This window comes from Pieris rapae, chromosome 16 (genome assembly GCF_905147795.1).
Source record: "Pieris rapae chromosome 16, ilPieRapa1.1, whole genome shotgun sequence".
In the NCBI taxonomy this organism is placed as follows: domain Eukaryota; kingdom Metazoa; phylum Arthropoda; class Insecta; order Lepidoptera; family Pieridae; genus Pieris; species Pieris rapae.
In genome coordinates this window covers 7,199,542-7,212,296 of record NC_059524.1, presented here as the reverse complement: position 1 = coordinate 7,212,296, position 12,755 = coordinate 7,199,542, and the positions used below count along the sequence as shown (strand labels likewise).

The following is a 12,755-nucleotide window of genomic DNA, read 5'->3' as shown; positions in this document are numbered from 1 at the left end:
AATCTAAAAATTTATATTAAATAAATCTTTGGTGCTGTGTTAAAACGATTACTTTGTTGGTAAATCAAAGTAAAAGTTATCGATCAACTCAGGAGGTGGATTCAAGGTGTAACTACTGGTAAAATTTTCCGGGAATTAAGCTGGATTAAGAGAACATTAATTGCGATCTACAAACAAATATTAGCATAGTTTTTTTAACCTTCTAATACTTAGTTTAATGTAATGTTTATGTTTATATGTGTACTTAAAAAGTTGATCTGAATAAAAGGCTATATTATTATTAATTGCGACCTGTCACCCGTTTATATAAACGGTGGATTTAAACAATATCACGTGTTTAATGCTTATTATCAAATTATATTGTTTAACTAGTAAACTTCGTATCACCTACATATATTTGTATAAAAATTTAATATAAAATTTGTAAAACAGTCCTAAAGGATCGGACCACAGCTAAAAACACAAATTTCTGAAGGCAATAAGACAACCAAAAGACAATTCTTTATTTCTAAAATGAAACGGATGTCAAATATTTCCCAGCTGGTAGCTTTATTGGTAAATTCAATTATCGGTTTCAGTATTTTTCTGTATTATTTCCTATTGCTTCTATTTATGCTTCCTACCATTCCTGAAGCAAAGAAAAAATAAAATTCAAAATTAGCAATATCAGTGCAGCCGCTATAAAGCTTTAGAGAACACAGCAATTCATTATTATATACAATATTGATTGTTATCGGCGTTTGCGATCTCTCGCCTATATTCAAGTTTACTTAGGTGTTATCTACACTAATATTATAAAGAGGAAAACTTTGTTTGTTTTTTTGATTGTAATGAATAGGCTCATAAATTACTGGACCGATTTTAAAAATTCTTTCACCATTCGAAAGCTACATTATCCACGAGTAATATAGGCTATATTTAATTTTGAATAAAAATAGGGTTCCGTAAGATAGTAGGGTTTTTCGGACACAAGGTGTAAAAAATCAACCAAAAAAGTTACCGTTATTTTGCGTACCGTGCCCCAAACTATTAAAGATAGAAATGTTCTAAGTAATTGTAGATCTTATAAATATCTAGAAAAAAGTCCGCTACACACTATACCTATCTAAGTCGAGTGAGGCACAATAACCATAAATGATATACATGGCAAAACGACGTTTGCCCGTTCAGCTAGTAGGTAATAAAATTATTTATAAAAACACTCCTTTCTTAACAGGTGACCCTTAATTGACACGAGTGAACAATAATAATGCAATTTATAGAGAAAGACAAAAAAACATGCATATGAAATTACAAAATAAAAAAATACAAGAAATTTACTAACTGTAGGATTTAAATTATATTACTTATGCCAGCTCACTCAACGGACAATGAAAAAGGTTCGCTAACTTATGTATTTTGTTAAGTAAATCAACACACCGAATAACATGTGCCCTTTGCAGAAGGTTAGTCCTAGCTGTGGGCACATGATATAACGGCGGAAGATATCGCTTTCTGACGTACCCATCAGGCACATTGAAGCTAAGGTACTGAGTACTGCCGAATTACTGTCCTTGCTATGTAACAACTTTATTAAGTACATGGCGAGTTCTCGGCGTACTCTTAGCTCGTTGTAGCCTACAGAACCAAGAAAACATAGTGTTGGATACATGAGTATCATGTACATATACATATGTACACACCGAACATCCTAAAATACATGTGCCTCAAAAATTTATTTAGTACCTTATTAAATTACATCTAAATTCTTAAGCTTAATAATTTAACGCTATGTTAATAAATAGGCTCTAAACCTGATGCTGAGAAGAATTATTAATTTGTATGCGTTTTAGTGTCTATCAAGCGCCACAAATGGATTTTATAAAGGAATTTCTTTTTAATGGCGCAGTGCTCACCCTCTTTATTGAATAGTTACGTGAAATTAATAATAATGAGACGGCTTTTTAACATATTAATACGTAGGTTTGCTCCATCTCCTTGGCATTTTTATAAGTTCACCCGTATCACCTCGACGTCCACCGTTCCACATCTGCGCGTTTTTCAAGGCAGTTTTTTCCGCGCACCAACCACTTTGTGGAACCAGCTGCCCACTGAAGTATTTCCGAACCAATTCTTAAAAGGCCGGCAATGCACTCGCGAGCTCTCTGGCATTGAGAGTATCCATGGGCAGCGGTATCACTTAACATCAGGTGAGCCTCCTGCACGTTTGCCCCCTGTTCTATAAAAAAAAGTTGCTGGTTTTATTTCACGGCATATAAAATACTATATACAACAAAACGAATTTCTACTGTTTTAAATTATTATTACCATATTTTTTATTTTTTATAATTTATGAAAAATATCGAAGTACCGGTAAGGAGCCCAATTTGTTTCTTACGACAATTTTTAACTTAAATAATATATATGTGTAGAGTTACGCTTAAAGATGGATAAGACTAATAAACAATATTTCCTTATTTCTATGCTTACGTTTTGCCGCGAACGTGTAGTAAAAAAATTATATAAAACTAATTTACTATAAACTTCTTTGACCAAACATTTATTTTCAGTTAGTGATTCTCGGAGTGTGGATTACGAGTGCCGCGTACAGCGCACCAAAGTTTATATGGGTAGAGACGATAACGAATGACCTGGGTGACGGTCACTTAGAGACCATTTGTATCCAGCACAGAATGAAGTACAACTCAGAGATATTCGACATGGTCAACTTTGGTCTACTCTACGTCACTCCACTCTGCGTTATGACGGTAAGTCATTTAAATACTCGCTTGTATAAAATTATGTAACCTGATGTGAAGTACGCCCAAAAACGCCTATCGACCATACAAATCGTCGACATTTTGAAATCTCTCTCTGTCTTTAGTCGACAGCTCATGTCTGAGTGTCGTGGTCAGCAACGAAGCATCTAGAGCGGACTATCTGCTTCTGCCGGATTCTGTCCAGCGCTTCTCTTATGACACTGTATAGTTTTGAAGACGATGAGCCTTTCGTTGGTGAACGGCCACGTGATCTTTTGCCTTCTGTGTTACCAACCACGATCAGTTTCTCCAAGTCACATTTGAAATAAGATGTGAAAATTGGCTTACAGTCGTCGACAGTAATATGAAATTCCTACTCAGGAAACTAACAAAATCATTGGCGCTGATTAAATGTTACATAATATTTTAATTTAGAACTATTTTAATGATATTAGCAATCGCCTTCGGGTATCACCTTTTGGAGGATATGGCTACCGCATGGGTTCGAACGCAACACATCATTATACCAGATGTATATATACTATGATACACTCAAAATAACTTCATTCATATAGGTAAACAATTGCACTTATCGTCAACAGATTATAAATTTAAATAAGATTTACTACTATACTTATAGTACGAGAATCGTACTACATATTTCTATATAATATGTATTATAAATATTAACGGTTAAACTCTTCTATGGAAATTAAACTTAGCTCGAATGCACCGCAATTATCGATTTTTATGCTAAGTAACTAAAACGTGCTAAAGCGTGACATCGAAGTCGGTAAACTTTATTAAACTGCTCCAGTACTCTGTAAAATTGTAATGTCGCAACGAAGCCAATAATAGACGCCTTGTTTACGACATGAAAAATTTCTTCAAAGTAGTTAAAGTACTTAAATAGATATAAAAAGCTTACGATGCAGCTTACTGAAAAAATCTAATGGCATTTTAGCATAGTTAGTTAATGTCCTATAACCCCTAGGTGGGGCAGAGGGCGTCCACAGTGAGTCTCCATCGCGTTGATAAAATAAAACAATTACTTTTTTTTATTTATTTATTCAGATAATTCACAGCACAATACAGTAGTTTGGCGTAGTTCTAGTTGGAAATATCAAACGATTTTAACTCAAACTAAAAGCTAGTTTATTATAGGTATACTTTTAAAGGTCTATAGAAAAGATGTACAATTGATTCTTGATTTACATTTACGACCAGTTCGCAAGTCAAAGGCTACCCAGCAAATTCTGCGCTACTCCTTTTAATCGGAAAGTTTTGAGTCATACAAATTGTTTGAATTAGAGCAAATCAATACTAAGAATTAGGACCAATTAAATAATCAATTATTTTTAACGAGAGTTTTGGATTTATTTAGTTATAATTGTCTAATTTCGTTAGGAAGTTTTTTGTAACAATTTATACAATTTCCATATAAGAAGTGGTTTATCTTCTGGAATCTGATCGTTCGTACGCTTAGTAACCTAATTAGTTCTGTTTCGAGACTGGTGAAAGTCACCATTTGTTTTAACATCGTTTAAATCTCCTTGCTTGCCCGCTCTACGCCCTTGACTTGCGAACTAGTGGTAAATGTAAATTTACAATTAGTTTTTTTGACGTTCATAAGTTGTTTACCTATATGAATAAAGATATTTTGATTTGATTTGATTTAATTTGATTTAACTTTTACCGATTACGTTGCTCAAGTACAAATATTTTTTCTTTAGTTTTTGTTATATTAAAAAAATAAGTATTTACGAACACTGAAGACTAAGTCGAATTGGTTCGGAAATACCATTTCGACTTAGGGTTCTTCAAGAAAAGAGCGTACCAATTCTTAAAAGGCCGGCAACGCACTCGCGAGCCCTCTGGCATTGAGAGTTTCCACGGCGGTATCACATAATATCAGGTGAGCCTACTGCCCGTTTGCCCCCTGTTCTATAAAAAAAAAATTAATGCGCCGCTCCGTTTAATATTACAGCGATGTTTAAAAGTCTATCTTCTTTGATTGAAATTTGATGAAAGCATTGCAATATTACTATTTTATGAATAACATTATATGCCAAGATTGTGCTCCATTTTAAATAATGGCCAAGTTAAAAAATATGTTATCTTGTCACAATAACTAAAGTAATTTTAAGTTATACGTTGAAATACGAAAAGCTAAGTAAAAGCATAAGTTACAAGTTTGTATCAATAGCAAGAGCTTTCTGAAAGTTTTGCTCAAACAGTAATAATTCTGTATGACACAATTATTATCGAATGCTGCAATTTATTTTGACTAAGAGCGCACCGATTCTTAAAAGGCCGGCAGCGCGCTTGCGAGCCTTGTAGTATTGCGAGTGTCTAGGGCGGCGGTATTACTTAAAATCAGGTGAGCCTTCTGCTCGTCTGCTTCTTGTAACATAAAAAACTTATTAGTTAAAGTTTACCTTTTAAATATGGCTACGGGTTCACCAATTGAAATGAATTATCCTAAATACACAAGTTTTGATAAATATTAGTATTGAAGCGTGTATATTGTAGTTACTTTAGTCTAATGGTAATACTACATTTTTGTTTTACATTTAAGTAACACAAAAGTTTTAAGAAAATGAAAAACGAAAAGTTGCCAATACTTTTATTGTTTTTCGAAGTAATCTTCATTCCTTTACACATACACATCGTCGCATTCGATGGAACCACTGATAAAAGCAGTGGGCCCATTCTTCCTGAGGAGATCTCCCTCAGGAAGAATGGGCGTGAATGAAATTCTATGGCGTTTTCGTACGCTTTCATCGTATCTTCAGGTGTCGCAAAGCCTCAATTATCTTTAGTTTTTGGGAATCTTTGGCTACCGTATATACCGAACCATTCTGTAACTGATATCATAATCTATTTAATAATTCACTGGCTTCATCTAGTTCTAAATGAGATAATGTTCAAAGCATTCGATAAATCTAAAATATTAAACGCCATATTAATCCTTAGAAATTGTAAGTTTAGCTTTCAAATTCTAATTATATCATAATAGCCTCAGGCTTCTTGTTGGTTCTATAACAGTTCTGTGAACTCAACATATAACGGTTTTATGAAAGAACAACGACCCTCATCAACAATTAAGTTTAGTTTAATTGCCTTATATTTCATGTTTAGTAGTTAAAAGAAACATTGAATTTAACCGGACTGAAGAAAAAATTTTAATTGTCATTTTTTGTAGGTTTCGTGTTTAGTTAATAAATTATATAAAACATCATTTTCACTCTTATGAGTGTACCTAAAATATTTTCAATAACTGTATTTATAATTCCAGCGGAAAAAAGCGTTAAGTTCAGAGCTACACGTATCTTAAACGTACATTCGCGGGTACATCGCCGGTCTTTAATATTCTGCCAACTCGCAGGCCATTACGAGTAGCCTGTGCATACACATGACACCTTCTCTCTCAATATACATATTGTTCAGTTATATCGAACTCCTGTCAAGTTGTAAATTTAAGTTACATAAATATAATTCTTGTTTATTGCGTAATAAAGCGGGTTGTCATAAGCAAAAATTATTATGGGACCCTGCTATTGTCTACAATCCAATAAAACATTCCCTTATTTAACAATTACAGAATTAATAGCCCAGTACTGATTCTCTTTACATATATTTGTATAATTAAGGTATTTATTTTGCAGCAATTAACCGCTTAAGCCTTGTGTACTAACCATTAATATCACATTGACCATAGAGTTCTGCCTAAAAGAAAATGTTTCTTAAGATAGATATTTTTTCTATGAATCATTTTTCATAATTTTCTGAAAAACAGCGTTTACCTTTTGCAGTGCTGTGCGCCAAGAAATGGACAAAGAAAGCTAATCATCTTTTTATTTGTAGGTACTAAACACAAGGACCTAATAAATAAGTGCCATCGTGACACAATATTATTATTATACATCAACTGTTACACCATTCAAGTGTTTTAAATAAAAATAAATCAGTGGCGCTACAACCTTTTTGGGTCTTGGCCTCAGATATCTGAATCTGTTTTATGATCATTTTTTTAAATCTATTAGGCAAGTAGGTGATCTGCAAGTGCCTGACACAGTCCTCGACTTTTTGGGTCAAAGACATGTCGGTTTCCTCACGATGTTTTCCTTCACCGTTCGAGCAAAAGTTAAATTCGCACATAGAAAGAACTCCATTGGTGCACCGCCGGGGATCGAACCTACGACCTCAGGTATCAGAATCGCACGAAGCCACTAGGCCAACACTGCTCTCTCAAGTGCTAGTGCACGGCTTAAGTATTTTAAGTTATTCTAAATTATTTTGTAAACGTTTCAGTGGTTTGCTCGTTAGCAAATAGTTCAGAAAAATCAGAACCCGAAGAACAAAAAAGAAACTCATAAACTTTACAAAAACACGCAATAATTTAACGTAAATATAACCCGGAGCTTTAATTTCAATGACAGCAGTTGACGAAATTGTATGGAAAAACGTGTCAACGTGACATTGCAACAAAAATATTTGTGGACGCCCGCGTAAAAAGTTTTTCCTCTCTGACTGTTTCGGATGTAAAGAATATCCTACTCTGCTAAGAGTCCGCTTAGACCCGTATTATGTAAATATAACATTTCAATCCAGTTCCGCGATTAATATATTTGCGTATCTCCTAATGGAAGAGCTGGAATCGAACCGAAATCCGTTCCAGTATATTTACAGAACCGCCCTACTGGTGTAAAAATCCTACATGAAAAATAATAAACGTAAATGTGAAAATAAATACTTTTTTATTAATTTCTTTTGACCAAAAAAGTAATAATAATACTAAGACTAACTTATCTATCGATATGTTACGTAAACTTTTGTAGTATTTGAGACTAGATTTTTTAAACTTCACCTGAAGAGCATTAAATAAAAAAATAATAATTACTTTGCAAATTGAGACTAATTTTGTCGAATATACAAATATAAAATCAACAATGATTCGTTTTACCACTCCTAGTCATTAACTCGGTTGTTTACCGCGGCGAGAGCTACTCAAAAGGTGTCGTTTTACGAGTTTTCAATGTTAATTTTACCTACTGGGGAATGTAATCTTTTGCTAGTTATTTATATACACAGTGATGTTCAAGTACGCATTTTATTGTAATAACTGAATTCAAATGAAGTTTATTTACAGGCTTTCAAGTGTATTTTCGTGCTTTCTCTTGGTTTTGAACAAACTTTTAGTTCAACTCACAAATTAACAAAAACATATCAGAATCTATTTTATTCATTGTTATAATTTTACAAAACTCTACCTTCGTGTAGTCTATACAAAGACTTAATTAACATTTTATAAACAATTTATGATACATAGAATACCTTACTCTTTTCTTCCCTGTCAACTTTAAATACTAGAAATTAGAGAAACAATTTTCCAACCAACATAATAGTATTTGATGTGACCAATGTCTAGTGGCGTGAGCGTGCGACACTCATCGAGGTCGTGGGTTCCATCCCCGGCTGCGCACCAATGGACGTCCTGTCTATGTGCACATTATTTTTATCTTTTTGAAGTGTGTTACAAAGGAAAATACTTCATCGTTCGGTAAGAATACAGAAATAAATGTGTCTAACGTTTCTCCTATTTACGTTCGCCGGAAATATTTCAAAATATACTAAGCTCGTTTCAAGCGAGGCGGACCCCGAAAAAGGTTTAGGACAAGGTTTAGGACTCTGTCCATAATTGTATTTTAATTATGAACATAAATTTAAGTAACTTTAAATCAGGTCCCAACTGACTTAAATATTAACGAAATACAAAAGTTAATATTTTCAAACTTTAGATTATCAATCGTTTGAATTGTTACAAACATCTTAACAACATGAGGATAGCAATATCTAAGAATATTCGTGAAATTGTTAAATTGAAAAGAAATCTTGGATTAAGTTTTGAATTGCACCGGATATCTGCCAATTCCCCTGCATTGTCTGCACAATTCCGCCTCAAGAAGTTTGGCATTATGAGATAAATCATCCTGGAAATGGATCAAACACGCGGACAATTTGTACTTGAATTTTGTAAAGGATCGGAAATGAATTAATGTATTTTGAATTCACAATACTTTTCTTGCTTAAATAAGGTATAAAATCATTACATATATGTCAATATTAAAGTAATAATTCGCCAGTATAAGAAATTATAGAGAAAGTGCCTTTGACTAAAAGTCCTATGTCAAGTGGGTCAGAGGACATCCATCATAGAAAACAAGCCTAATTGGTCCTGGTTAGCTCTCTTAATTTCACACCACGTCATTCCAGCTACCTTAGCCTCTGCAATGATGCTTCGTTGCTAAGTCTGTTTTGGGCGGCAACGTTCCTTTTGTCTTTAAGATTCCAGTCGAGGGCTTGCTTGGCCTGCTTGAATGAATTGGATTCTTCCAGAGCATATGGCCCGCCATTTACACTTTCGGCCTTTTATAGAGCCTAATTGCATAGATCCCATAGCTGATGATTAGAGATTTCCTTAAGACAATATTTAATTGATATATCATTTAGCGGTGATAGGAGCCTTAATTCGTCCGTTCCATATTAACTTTTTTCTTTCTGAGGATTCCGACTCAAAATTCGAGCTTCGTTTAATAAACTAGCTGAACCAAGAGTCTATCCTTACATACGCCGCTTAGGGAAGATTAATACAAAAATCTTCATTTGCATAATTCGTCGATAACTAATGTTTGTAAAAATTCCTGAGTTTTGCCCCTTTCCATCATTGTTCTAATGAGACATAATTATGTGTTTTACTCGAAAAGTGTATAAGATCGAACCAAATTATTAAAAGCCGGCACTGGCATTATGTCTATATAAAATACTGCCTCTAATCTCTACCCGGGGACCAAACTTTTTAAATTTATAACAGTGTCCTTTTACAGTTTATAATAAATGTAAGGCTCTTACAGAAATAAGAGGCCCTTTCGAAACACAAACTCATTTACTTAGTTATTATTATTTTTTTATACAAAAGGTATTTTAGCAAGAATTTTTAACATTAAAATCAAATGAACTTTTAAATTTAAATATTTTATTTATCTATTATTTATATATATTAATAATTTTAATTATTGCTTTGTAGGTTAAGAATATTGTAATTACTCAGTATTATTTAATTATAATTACTGTTATGATCAGAATAACTTAACGAACCGAACCCTCCGAATATGGGTGGCTGTGAACAACTGAAGAATTTACACAGTATTTAGAATATAAAGTGATGCGATGCTTTGGACCGTAACCTCAAAGACCATTACAAAGCTAAAGGAAATAGGAAACACGTGAACTAAATAGTAATTCTGCGTTAGCAATTTGCAACCCACAAACATCCGAAAGAGCCAATAAGGGATAACATATTCATTGTGTACATACCCAAAAAAGGATCTTGACCGCTCATCTTACGATACAGATTCCAATCCAAATGCAAAACACACAAACGTAGTAATAATAAATGTTTGTATGGATAACGTGCTAAGCGCTCCGTAGGAAAATACGAACATATAAATGTCATTCGTGAATTATATCAAACTATCTACCCCTTTTTTTTTTTTTTTTTTTTTAATGAGTTGGAAATGCACTTCTGCAGGCCCGCATCAAGAATCGAACTTAACGCGGGGACTGTGGGGCTGGATCTACACTCAAAACCCTCTGCTATTCAGAGGGGTAGCGAGACCCTACCCACTAAAACCACCTCAGCCCATCACACGCCCTTAAGATGGGCCCTCGGGGTTCGCTAGGCATTCTACCCAAGGGACCCGGGCTTATATCCGACATAGAGAGCTAATCATGACCTGCGGTTCCGGGCTACTCGAGGTCGAGCCCCCAACCTTGAACTACCGGTCCTTCTACAATCATCCCCAGACCTCTCCCTCAGTCGCTCAGCTGCCTCCTTCTGCAGCATTACATGCTCACAGAAGGAGACCATTGCACTCCAGGCCTCCTCGCTCCCTAGCATGGCTATTATAATTCCCGGTAAAGTGAGGTCCGCCCCTATAACCGATACCAGGTCATGACGCTCCCTTGTCCAGGTGACACACTCAGCCACAGTATGCTCCGCCGTGTCATTTGGAGCGCCGCAGTGGTGGCACAACGGATGCATCTCCCTTCTAGGCACCTTATATAGATACCGACCAAAGCATCCATGCCCAGACAATATCTGCGATAGCCGAAACGTCACAGCACCCCAATGTCTATTCACCCAGTCTTTTAGGACTGGGCGGATTGCCCCTACCGTCAATGCACCAGCGCGGGGCGTAGCAAGATCGTCAGACCACCTTTTAAAAAGAATGTCTCTGGCATGACGCCTCACATGCCCCGCTATTTCCCCCCATGTGAAACTATCTACCCCAGCCAACTCGATTCGTAGAACATATTTTGCCTACAAAGGTAAACTTGAAATTAGCAACCTTGGAACAATACAATTGAATATAAATATATATATAATTTACCCATTTATTGTTATTCGATAACTTATCTGATATACTGCTATTCGCGGAGTAGAATCAACGACAAAAGAGATAACATAACGGTCCAGCCGATTTTGAGTTATAAGTGGTTTAACTAAGACGAGTTTGTTTTATATATTTAGATAGTATTGTGTATGATAAAAATATCTGTGTCAAAGTTCCCGGTTCTTCCATAGCAAATTTAATACATAAACTGTTTACAACAACCTCTTATCGACAGCAAGCATAACGCGACAGGTCATAGGGACATATCGGAGGCGTGCCTCTGATCGAATGAGTGAGTGTGATGTGTATTGTGTACGTATGTGTAACATGTTTGTGAATGTGTGAGCTTATGTTCGGCTCGATCCCGAGGTTGCCATAACAGAGCTAAGGATATTGAGATAACTACATCAAAAGTGCATACAAAATGTATGAATCGGAACCGCTGAAATAGTTTTATTAAAAAAGACGCCGTACTTAAAATGATTAACGTAAGTATAAAATGTAAATCAAAATTGTATTACCATAATAATATGTGTGTATACACTTCAGCAAGGCAACGCGACAACGCGAAGACGAGTATCCACACGTGAAATCTGCTTTATACTTACGTTACAGGACGATATATAACCTGAACTTTATACAATGTGGTCGTTGGAATATACATATATTGTAGGAATAAATATAAGGGCCTAACTGAAATAAATACACAACGTATTTAATTTCTGTTTATATGTTAGAGAAAAGTTAATATTTGTTTAGGAATAAACCGTTATAAATACGTATCTCTTATAATTATTTATCGATTGAAACACCGAATATGGCTCTCCATTTGAATAAATGTATGTGTTTGTATAATGTAGTAGTAGTAATGGAGTAAGTTAAATAAATAAATAATGTATATTCCGTTCCTATTATATTGATGTATTAAAATAATTGTAGTAAACTATCAGCATAAAAGAGTAAGTACCATTCATATAAGAAACATGTGGAATTAGAGTGTGGGTCTAGCTGCATCTTCCACCGTGTTTACCACGGAGAGTTCAGAGGAGTTTGATGATGCCTGCAGCTGAGTTGCATCATCAGATGATTCCACCCGTATCACCGTCACAACTGCCTGGTACTACCTAGTACCAGCTGTCCACTGAATATTTCTGAACCAATTTGACTTAGGGTAATTCAAGAAAACAACATACCAATTGTTAAAAGACTGAGAGCGCATTTGCCAGAGGGCTCGCGAATGTGCCCATGGACACTCGTCCATGGGCGGCGGTATCACTTAACATCAGATGAGCCTCCTGCCCGTTTGCCCCCTCTATGCAAAAATAAAGAAAATTATAAAATATCTCAAATATCTGACGGTCTTTGATAACGGTCCAATAAATACATATATACGAGACTCATTCGTTTAATCTTAACATTCTTTTGAAAATAATTGGTAGATCAAAGCTATATTCATCAAATAGACTAAACTTCTTAACGAGAACAAGGCAACAATAGATCGTGAAATTTTCACCGCCGCCGCATCGTTATTCGGTATTTTTTGTATAAAAGTAAACACACA

The 12,755-nt window shown here is 35.0% G+C and overlaps 1 protein-coding gene across 1 annotated transcript in view; it reads left to right on the top strand.

Annotated features, from left to right (window-relative positions):
* LOC110999828 (trissin receptor) overlaps positions 1-12,755 on the top strand; it is a 57,902-nt gene that overhangs the window by 35,894 nt on the left and 9,253 nt on the right. Inside the window, exon 5 of the mRNA XM_045631753.1 lies at positions 2,550-2,747. Coding sequence (XP_045487709.1) covers positions 2,550-2,747 — 198 coding nt within the window. The remainder of the gene's footprint in view (positions 1-2,549; positions 2,748-12,755) is intronic.